Genomic DNA, 11,592 nt, shown 5'->3' with positions numbered 1-11,592 from the left:
CTGCTGATTCTTTCTCTCTGATGGTGGATTCATTTCCTTTTCTGTGGTGCTTGGTTTCTGTTCTGCTGCTCTCATCTTTATTCTTCTGTTTATTAATGACATACAGGGTTTCCTTCCTCTCACACTGCTTGCTTCCCTTGATAGAATGAAATTACAGCTTTGTCACTGTTGCCTTGATCTGCATCTTCTGAGATATACCTTAAAAAAATCAATCATTCCTATTTTCTTTAAGCTCAGCTATGCAGTTTTCCTATCTATTGTTCATAACTTCAGTCCTTGATAGTGAACTCCTGCATTTTCTGTTAGCTCACATCCTCTTTCCATATAACCTTTGTATAACACTGTCTTACCTCTTTACTGAAGTTTTCACCCGAGTCTTTTATGCCCTCATTTTCTATGGCAGTGTCAATATGTCCAGCCTCCAAGTCCCAGACCACAGGTACCACCTCAAGAGGCTGGTCCAAAGTTTTTCTAATGCAGCTGTTGCTGGCCTGAGCAGCCTTTTCGATCTGTTCAATTCTCTCTTTCATCTGAAAACACGTTCTCCTTTTTTCTTTCCCTCTCTTCCTTTCCTGTTTGTTTTTAATGTTGCAGAACATTTTAGGGTACACTTAAGAAAGCTGCTAAAACATGAAATCTCATTATCTGTCCTTTGGTTTAATACTCTCTTTTTCTCCCCCTGTTCTCTAATGCATTGTAATTTTCAGCACTTTATAGTTTTATTAAATTTGTCAATTGGTCTCACATGAATTATTTTTCTTCCCATCAGAATATACCTTTTTTTCAGTTAATGACAAATTCCAGCATTTTTACAGTAATGCAATCTACGCTATTTTTTTTTCTTTTTTGAGTCAAGAGAGTGAAGCAATTTAACTGATATAAGGTAGCAGGAATCTTACCTTTTTTCTTTACTTCTCATCTATTTTAACTATTTATTATTAAAATTTGATAAGATACAATACATTGTTTTAAATGTAGGTAAATTCATGCATCAAGTAAGCAATCAAGTGTTAAATGACCTAATGTTGAAAGGGTTTTCAAATTTTGGTGCATACTTACTGAATGACTCAGGCCTTTCTTTGACAAAAATGTTCCCTAAAAACTCAGGTGAGATGTTGTTCTATTTAGTTATTACACTGTTCTGTTTGATGCATTTGGTCAGATTCATTCTGACAAAGTGTGTGGCAGTTCACAATGACATGGCATTAAAATGAATGGAGCTATAAATTATGCTCCATTCCCCAAGTCCCTTTCTGCTGCCCACACTGAAACAGATTTGCTAATTGCTAAGCCTCTCAAAGACTACAATTGGTGGAATCATTTATGCTGCTTTACTAATGGAGGTTTTGCTGAAACAGGAAGCCTTCTGACTTCTATCATTCTATTTTAAGCCAATAGTAAAACTCCTTTCATTTTAGTGAAAGCAAGATTTGGCCTGAAACATACACCCTGCAATGCAGTCAAATAATTAGGGCTTGCATTTTTTCATTGTATGTAGTTTCACTACGTCAGAGTTCATTATTGTTAAATACAGCATAACTAACTTGTTAGGCTTTTAGTGATACTTTTACTGGGGAGTAAGAATTCAAACTGAAAAACAACAAAGGCCAAAATTTCACTGTTTGTCTGGTATAATCTGTTAGTTGAAACATTCCTTAGTTTTTGTTTAATTGATCACCTGATCAGGCTAATGGAGATTTGAATACAATGGAAAAGCTTCGAGGATCACCTTTCTTCAGGGGACAGGAATAGATGAAAGTAGAGTAGTCAGAAGTAGTGGAAAAGTCTTCATTCATACTTTGCTTTTTTGAGGAAAGGAGTACTGTTTATAATAAACTTGCATAGTTTAACTTTAACTTTTAGCTAGATAGTTAGAGATTCCCTACCGTTTTTGCTCTTCAGTATCTTCTGGATTAGTATTATTTCAAATTATTGATTTCTCCACCTCCCACTCTCCCCTAGTTTCTTGTTGGCAGAGAGACTGTAGTCTCTCTTACAATAGATTTTGTATACATCAGGTATACAGTGAGCATTGAATGCATTATGAAATTAAGAATGTGTGTGTTGTTTCTGCCAGTTGTGCCTTAAACACATTTTGCAGATGGTGGCGTTACTTTAGGAATGGTACTCCTGCATGAAGCTGCCACATCTGACATGGATGTGGGGAAAAGAAAAAGTAAGTACTACTTTTCCTAATGCAGGCTATACATTTATTGTGCAATTAAACAGTTTTGTCTCCATGTGTGGAAGATGCGTTCACCAAATACTTACAATATGCTGGTCAGTTTTAGTAGTGTCACACATTGATTTTGTTATTTGTTTGTTTACAGTGTTGATGTATGCTTTTTAGATATAATGCTTTTTTCCCTTGGAAAACAACAAAATTTAAAATTACCGTATGTTACCTTTTAGTTGTAGTGTTGGATTGCAGAAGAGAAAATCAAGATGCTATTAAACTGTATAATTTCTCTGTGAGAAATCTTTAGAAAACTCTTAGAATTATTAACCTAATAACTGAGGGATGCACACAAATGTAGTTGCCAGATAACTGCTTTGTCACTCAAGGAGTGGAAATAAAACTCCAAGCCTTAGTCTTTTTAAGGCCTTCAGGTTTATCCAAAAGGTAACTGCAGTACAAAAAGTAAATTTAGTAGAAAACCGAGGCAGTCATTCTCCAGATGCATTCTTATTTGATAGACTTTGCCCTTCCTTTTGGATTTGACCCTGAGTAGTCATGGGCAGGGAGGGACCAGTTACACCATACTTGGCCTCAGTCCTGCAGACCTATTGTAGTACAGTGAAATTAACCACTGGGATAACTAGTCGTTATGATGTTACTAGCTGTACTAAATTCCCACCAGAGTCACATAGATCTGTATGTAAAACAGTCCAGCTAATTAGCCATTTGTTAAATTGTACTTACTCATTTCAACATACACATGTGCATTAGTCAGTTCTGTGGACCCAAGTGGGGAGTTATTGAGAATTTCTTCTGCCTAATTGAACTATTGCGTATTGTGTACCTTGCACTTGAGTTATTCTTTGCTTATAAAGAAGCAATAGGAGCTGCTCCATGAGATGCAGCAAGGACTAGAAAACATTCTAAGAGAAATTAATTGTAATTTTGATCTGATCCCTCTTAATAGAGATGGAGGGGTTTCTTTTTTTTTATTCCCCCTATACTATAACTATTATTGACCGTAAATTTTTCAAAGGGACTCTCAATTAGCCCGGTTTTGCTTCTGTTGACATCCATAGGAAAATTCCAATTGACTTCAGTGAGAGCAGATGTGGCTGTGTGCTTCTGAAAATCCCAGTTATAGTGGACTTTTCCCAGCAGGACTACTAACTAATCATTTTATTCTCTATTAACTTTCTACAGTAATGTGTGTAGCTGGTATTGGGTTGGTGGTATTATTCTTCAGCTGGCTGCTGTCTGTCTTCAGGTCCAAATACCATGGCTACCCATACAGGTTTGTCTTATTTTGATGTTTAAGATACAGTTCACCAATAGAAAAAAAGAAAAGAAGTGTGGAGAGGTGGAACCTCTTCTAAAAACTCTGTTCCTTCCTGGTGAATGAGCATATTGGTTGTGCTAATGGCATGGAAATGTTAAGCTCTGTTTCTGTGGTCATTATTTCTTATCCAGAACAAAAGAAAAATCACTAAAACAAGTAAGGGCCCAGTCATTACTTAGAATTACAAATATTTTATGCTATACTGTGACTTGACTTGGCATAAATTTGGTAAAAGGTAATTTGTGTTCTTTAAATTGTCTTCTGTTTTTTTTTTTATCCAAATATTTGTCCATCTTAATCTGCTAGGACAGAGATCATGGCTGAAATTTTTCAAAACTGCCTCTACCTCTGATTCTTTTGCAGAGCACCCAGTGTGTTTTAAGTGATGAATACATAATTAATATGTCTCTCTCTATATCAGGGTTTGATCTAAGTATTTTATTATTTCTGAGGGAAATCTTTAACGGCACAAGGCAGAAGTTATGTGGCCAGCTCTCACTGACCTCCCCTTCTGTTGCCAGTTCTATGTACTCAGAAAATTAATCCCTGCTTCCATAGGCAAATAGTACCATCCGCTCAATTTGTTTTCACAAAGAAAAAAGACTGTGTTGGAAAGCATTGGGCCTTGTATGCGGAACAGTGAACAGAGCTAGATTACTGCTCATTTTTTTTGTTGAAAGAGGGCACGTCTACACATGGCCGTATGGTGCCTTTGTTATTGCGCTGTCATGTAGTACTTTCTTTTGGAAGTACTAAAAAACAGCACAGTAGCAGCCTGTATTGTGCTGTGCTGGCCGCGCACAGTTATTTTTGACCACTGTGTCACCGTAGCAATGCACTATAACAAGGGAACACATTGCTATGGTGATATAGTGGTGGTGTCATGGTTTTTGCCAGCGGACACTACAGTGCCATGGCATCTTATATAGACACACCCAGAGATGAAGGGGAACTGTCCAAACCCCTATTCAGATTTTATTCTTCTATTATCAGAGGCCTTGTGTGTATTAAATTTCCTTGCAACTTGGGAGGACCGGTTGTTTTTCCTTCCAGGATCAGTCAGTTTGGCTTTTGAATTACAGGAATTCTTGCTATAAAGTAATGCCTTCTGAATTATTATCACCTCAGCTACCCCATTCCCAGTTTGACATTGTCATTGTAGTTGTCTCTTGTATCAAAATAAGTCAATGAATTATTGCTTACTCTGAATCTGTGCTGACCTTACCCAGATTGTGTTTGTTTTTGTTACAGTTTTCTGATGAGTTAAAGGATTCCAGAGACCTCCAACGTCTGATAGGTGTTGAAATTTTGAAATAGTGTAACGGAGCAGAAGAGCTAAATGTGTGGTTCATGCTACCTCTCTTTAAATTGAATGAGATAGTTAAACACTGAACCAAAGAAGATAAGTAGTGCCTTACTATGACAAGCAATTTGCTCTGAAAGACGCATGGAGTATTAAGATGCAATCTCTTTTCATAAGCTTTACATCATGCTAAACAACTTTGTTTTTTAAATATTGAGAAATAATTTCTTGAAGTAACTAGAAACAGTACTTAAATTTAGTTTGACAACATGTTTTGCCATGTTGCCATGTTTCCTGCTCCTTCAGCGATGTTGTTGTTGTCATCGTATTTTTTTCCTTTTCACTCGTTGGTGACAGCTTCTCTTTTCAGCATTTCTTTTTCCCCTTTCTCCGTGACTGTTTCATGTGTGGGTCACACCACTTCATAGAAGAGGAAGCCAAATATGTTCCTGCAGTCTCAGACCCTTGAAACATGCACCAATGTTCAGTGGCAAATGTGCATATCCTAAGCCTGTTTCTCAGATTAAATAATTTTGTACTTAACTGCAATGCAGTGCAAGTGGTTGCCACCCACAGAGAGGAAGGGAAAGATATCAACATAAAGAACTGAGAATTGTAGGCAGCTAAAATCAGGATTTTATCTAGACTGGCTTAATAGTGAGATTTTTCTGTCAGTGTCTGAGGATTTATTTTTCCTTATCTCATCAAAAGGACATCAGTATTTAATAAAATTACCACAGTTTTTGTTGCAGTCTCAGTCTGATCTTGCTAACAGGTTAAGGCATAATCCTGACTGAGAGCATGTCATTGTCGCTAATCAGTTGGCGAGATCCCTTTTCAAGTGCCTGGCATCAAAGCTGTCTTGTAAAACTATAAATACTGAGAGACTGAGCCCAGGTCAGAACAAAACCCTATAGAACACGAGGCACAAGGTTGGGAATGTTCTGAACATTTTCTTCCTCTTAAACAGCACAGCCTGAAAAACTAATCTGAAAAATGGTCCCAAAGGTATTTAATTGTGGCTGGTTAAATTGGATGGTCCTAACTGTAGTTTAAAAACAACTTGCTCAGAAATTCTGACAGACTGGTAGACAGGTCAAGTCATTTAGCTGCCATCACCCAGAGTTGTAACATTCCACCTCCTTCCTTTTTTTCCATTTTCGTCAGCCTTACTAGAGGAGTTGGAAGGAGAAATGGGAATGATCCCAGAATAAACATACTATCCTAATAGAGGTACAGTTAGCCTTATCGTGAGGTGGGCACCATTTCTGCCCAATTCACTTTCTTGTTTCTGCTAGCAACCAGAATCTGCCATGGGGTTTTTTCCTTTCTTTTTTCTTTCCCCAAAGGACTGAGTGGGAAACTAGCTTCTCATGCATTTGGTCCAAACGGACTGAATAGTGATCAAAAGTTAAGATATTAGTGAAAATTTTTATACTGCGACTAAGTAACAACTGCAGCTTGATACTACCTTGTGCTAGACAGGACAAATGCTGGAGGTAACTTATAATAGAGAATGATAAAAAGAGATTTTTCCCCCCCCTCCTATTGTTCTCTCTGTCCAAGGAGGGTGAGCAATGTAGGAGTTCCCTTAGTGTGAACTGTTCACGAGACACTAGCATTCAAACTAGAATGTTGCTCTTATGCAAGGTTGCTAAATCAACTTACATCTCAAGTGCCTTAATTATGCTAATCTAGGACTTTTTGCTAATAGTTTAGTTTAAATATTATTGAGATGCATTTTATACAGCCCAGATAACAAGCCTTAGTGGCACAGATAATTACATGATTGACTTGATTTTGGATGGCTTTCAATAAAATGTTTTTAAGTGATTCATGCTCTTGTGTCTGAACTTTAACATATAAGACAAGAAAATAGCTATATTTTCTAATGAGAAGAACTTCATTGTAAAAATATATTACTCAGTAATCTTTTTTGCTTTCATTCGGTTACACAAATCAATCACTTGTTGATCTTATGGCCATATAAGGTGGTCAAAACATATTCGATTAGAACAGAATCTATCCCAATATATGACAGTACTGAGAGAACTTTCTGTGGTCAGATAATTTCATAATGTTCTGTTGGGTCTTGTTCTTTTTCTTGGAAGCCACTGCTGTCTTGAGAGAAGATACTGGGCTGACTAGACCACTAGTCTGACTCAGTATGGCATTTTTCATGGGAGGAAGCAATCAAAAGCAGCAAATGCCAGAACTTTTGATGTCTCCAGTGCATTTGGGAATTTCTGCCGTAGCTTCTTAATCAGTTTCCCGAGAAAGCCCTTGTAGGCATTTTCAGGTTTGATAGACTTCAACCATTATCAGCTTGGTTTCATGGTATGTAAGATATATAAACTCTAGTCCCTTAGGAATGATTCTGAGGAGGAGAAAATGTTGCCTTAGCTGTCAGATTTGTGGTTATTAATGGCTCACTTTTTTAATCTGACCCTTTTTTGTACATTTTTCAGAGGAAGGTATAGCCATGTGATTGAGTAGCTTTAAGTTAGTTTCAAGAAACTGGTACCCAGACCATTTTAGTGAAAATTTTGAGTTATGGCAAAGGATGGTCTGCCAGCCGGGCTGGGTTCTTTTGCTCTTGACCAATTTATAAAATGGGGATAATGCTCTTTGCTTGTACCATTATTCTGTCTTCTCTCACTTTCTCTCAACTGTAAATATAGTTCCCAGACTTGAAAACAGCTGGTTTCATGCAGAGCAAAAAGAGGTTAAGGGCTCTGGTAAAGACCTTTTTAGGGTGCATCCCAATGAGCTACATATATTTGTCCTTGGGCACGTGCACTCCGGTGCACAGCAAAGTGACCCAGGTTGGGTAGGGGAGGCTGGGGGCAGCACCTGTGTTGGTTCCAACAGCCTTACTTGGGGTCCTGGAGGCCTCCTGCAGCAGCAGTGGTGCTGAGCTGGCTGCTCAGAGCCTGGCCAGCAGCCAGAGCATGAGTGACTGGCCAAGCTCCCTTTCTGGCAGTGCACACTGCTGCTGCATGTACCACAGTGCTTTTTTCAGTGGCATGTTTTTTTGACACCAGGATCTCCAGGTGTCAAACCGCCGCCCCCCTGCTGCACTGCAAATTAGCAGTGCAGTGAATGGATGTGCATGTGTCACCTGTGGTTTGCAGCACCTCAAACTGCTTTGAGGTATCACAGACTATACTTGCATGCTCGTCACACCCTTAAGGCGCATCCAGACAAGCGCGCACCTGCCTCTTGCAGCGTCTCAAAGCCGTTTGAGATGCTGCAAGACACCTGTGGGAACAAAAAAATGTTCCCCGTGCTGAATATTTGCAACACGGGTAAAATTTGATACTTGGAAAACTAGGTATCAAAAAATACCCTGGGAGAAAAAAGTGAGGTAGGGTACAGTCCCGGACCATGCCCTGAGGCAACCAGAGCTTGGGTCCTCCACAGAGATGCTCTGGTAGCCAGCCAGGGCATCTCTATGGCTGGCCCTTGCCTCGGTGCTGAAGTACGCTGCCTGCCCATGGGGGGCAAGCAGCGGTGCAGGTTGCAGGAACCTGGACCTGGGCTCCTGCCAGGTAAGTAGGGGGTGGGAGGGGAACTGGAGGAGGGGGGAGGGGACCATGGGGGGGACCCCACTCACTGCCCCAGCTCCCCACTCATTTCCCCAGCTCTCCTGGTTCATTTCTCCAGCTCCTGATCACTTCCTTGCCCGGCCCCACGCCCTCCCCGCACAGTCCGTACTCACTGGCTGCAACAGCAGCCGTCAGAGCTGCCCAGGGCCTCGTGGCACAGCCCCCCTACCCAGTGCAGAGCAGACCCCCGACCCAGTGCAGAGCAGAAGGGATCAGCCCCAGCTGCCTGGCACCTGCACTGCCACTGCTGCATCACATGGGTGCAACCCAGCTTGGCAAGGTGCCACACAGCTCTGCACGCTCTCTGGCAGTTCAGAGCTTCTGGGACTGGGTGGGGGAATGATCGGGGGGCTGGGGCTGGGTGGGAGAACAATCAGGCAGGCTGGAGGAGCGATTGGGGTCTGGGCTGGGGCAGGGGAATGATGTGGGTGGGTTGGGGAAGTGATTGGGGCGAGGTTGGGCAGGGGGCATGTGGGCCCTTGGTGCTGTGGGCTCCTGTTGAGGGGCTGTAGGCCCTTGGGGCTGCCCGGGGGGGGGGGGGGGCCCCCCCCCCTCCTGTGCTGCCCCCCGTATGTCCCCCCACACCCACAGTCCCTCACAATCCACCCACAAACCCCATACCCCCAATCCACTCTCACGAACCCCTTACCCACATACCTGGCGCTGCACATCCTGTTGAGCAAAGGGGGTAGGGGCAGATCTGATTTTTCTATGACAAAAAAGCCAAAAGTCAATGCCAAACTGTATAAATATTTAGAATTTATTTTATTATTATGATAGGTACTGGTAGGCTTCCAATTTGCTTTAAAATTGTAAATGTATCAATAAAATATTGCCCAACTGATTTAATCTCTCTCTCTCTCTCCCTCTCTCTCTTTTATATATATCTGTCTAGTGATCTTTTGTTTTAATTGTGGAAGAACATGGATTTTGGGGTATTTTAAAGACTGACTTTGGGATTTTTTTATCAGGGATTTTGCAGTTTTTAAATGGGAAACACCAGAATTCCTGCTAATGAAGCAAGTGGCAGGACCCAGGCAGAGAAGCCTGCTCAGAGCTGGCACCCAGGACTCAGCTGGAGGGGGATGACCTCCTGGCCACTTGGGGCCAAGAGGACATGCTTTGACCGTTCAAAGCAGGCCATCACACTGAGAACATCTTCCGGGCAATACCTGCCCAGATGGCCGGGTGGTGGCGCACATGGCAGTAGTGCCACACAAAGGCCAACTGTGCAGCCACAGCCCACTGGCAGCGGGCTCAGAGGTGGAGATGCCTCTAAAGGCCATGCAGCAGGCGCACAGCCTTGGGGCCACATGATGTTGCAGGTGGCAGCAGCTCCCACTGCCAGACTGCTGCAGTAGGTAGAGGGTACAGAGGACTCTCAGGGCTGCTTCAGCAGTCCAGCTGGCACAAGGGGTAGTGTCCCCAGATACCAATTGGCTGGGCCCCAGAAGCTCTGGAGAGTGAGTAGCCCTGAACTACTTGCCAGGGCAGTTCTTTGTACTGCTGGGGCCAGCACAGGTGCTGGCCCCAGCCTCTAGCTCCCCCTGGCTGCAGATCCGGGAGGAGCCAGGCAGGGTTATTTTGCTTCAAGTGGCACAATTTGCCCCACACCAAAGTGCATGTCTGGGCACATGCGCAAGAAGTCCCGGCTCAAATTTGCATTGCTTCTATTTGAGCTGCTGGAAGCACGCATGCCTGTATGTGTGGACGTGCCCTTAGAGTCTCCAGACTGGACAACAGAGGCTTGGTTACTGATGTAGAAATTGGGCTTAAAATATTTACATTTTCTTGGGCAAACAGTTCGAATTTTAGGCAGTTCCACTTGTCTCTTCATTTCATTCAGAAGAAACCAGTGGTATTAAACTTAACTCTGTGCGTGCGTGCGTGCATGCGTGCGTGTGCATCTTGGAGATCTTTTAAAAAAAAGTTTCATTGGTCTTTATTGACCTTGAAAATTGCATGATCCTTTTTAAAGATTGCAAGGTTTTTGCATGACCTTCCTGGCAAGAATTTTCCATTCCTGTCCTGTTATGATGTAAATTGGCTTAAGTTCTCCAGTTTGCTGTTGCTGTAGCTGTATATTAAAATGTTTTGGGATTAGATGTATGACTGTGTAAACCTGTGCAGGCTACACACGGTGGACGTACAGTGAACTTTGGGATATGAACTGCTATGCACAATTGGATTTCCAAGTCCTGTAACTGAAGTGACACTGGGCATTTCTAGTCTTTAAATTTAACTTCCCTTCTTTTTAAAAACCGAATTATATTGTGGAGGTTAGGGGGAGAAATCAAGTAATGTCATCTGGATAGTCCAGCAGCAGCGAACCTATATTCTTAAGTCCTATATAGCTGTAGTCCCACTTTTAGTTATTCTCTATTTAGGAAAGCTTAGCAGGGAATCCTATTCTTTGGGGGAGTTATTACAAAATTCTGTTGCAGAACATGTGGATGCCCACAGTTCAAAATGAGAGCATTTTATATGTCAGAAGTACTGCAATTAAGAGAGAATTTTAGTAAACTACAAACTTACTTTCTGTAATGAATCAGACAAACTGGAAAATCAAGGTATGGCATAGCTTACTTCATGTAGAACACTATCTTTTGGGGCTAAAGAACAGTAACTTCTTCCCTCTTTCTAGCAGAAAAATGTCTTCACTTAAACAAGGTTAGCAAGAACCTCTCATTTGCTTTAGACCAGGCTTGTCCAACATACGGCCCGTGGGCCTCCATGCGGCCCACCAAGCCATTTAAGCCATTTTCTGAGGTCCGAGGTGCTGCGACAGGAAACAAAAGTAAATGCTGTTTACTTTCGTTCCCACCCCTTGTCCCTCCCCCAGCCCCTCAGCAGCTTCCTAATGGCTGCTGAAGGGACAAGGTTCCCACACGCACTGCGTTAGCTTGACATTGCCGACGCGGTGCGGCTCCTCCCCTCCCCCCTCATTTCACCGTCTCTTGAAGGGACAAGGTTCCCACACGCACTGCGTTAGCTTGACATTGCCGACGCGGTGCGGCTCCTCCCCTCCCCCCTCATTTCACCGTCTCTCTTCCTAGCCCCACCCCTCCCTTCCTCATTTGCATGCCGGCCCCACCCTGCACTGGTCCCCGCTGGCTGTGCGGGCTGGAGCAGGTGGCAGTGTGGGGGGGGGTGTAGATGCTGG

At 42.5% G+C, this 11,592-nt stretch overlaps 1 protein-coding gene across 2 annotated transcripts in view; it reads left to right on the top strand.

Annotated features, from left to right (window-relative positions):
- Nucleotides 1-6,654, top strand: part of MAGT1 (magnesium transporter 1) — a 19,998-nt gene extending 13,344 nt beyond the window's left edge. For both annotated transcript variants that reach the window (XM_025210832.1, XM_006029361.3), the window contains 3 exons: nt 2,102-2,176; nt 3,383-3,473; nt 4,770-6,654. In XM_025210832.1, the coding sequence (XP_025066617.1) occupies nt 2,102-2,176; nt 3,383-3,473; nt 4,770-4,785 (182 nt within the window). In that variant the 3' untranslated portion in view covers nt 4,786-6,654. The remainder of the gene's footprint in view (nt 1-2,101; nt 2,177-3,382; nt 3,474-4,769) is intronic.
- Nucleotides 6,655-11,592: the final 4,938 nt, after the last annotated feature.

Source organism: Alligator sinensis, unplaced genomic scaffold (genome assembly GCF_000455745.1).
Source record: "Alligator sinensis unplaced genomic scaffold, ASM45574v1 scaffold521_1, whole genome shotgun sequence".
NCBI classification, from domain to species: domain Eukaryota; kingdom Metazoa; phylum Chordata; order Crocodylia; family Alligatoridae; genus Alligator; species Alligator sinensis.
The sequence above is the reverse complement of the archived record's forward strand: the minus strand, read 5'-3'. Positions and strand labels throughout refer to the sequence as shown.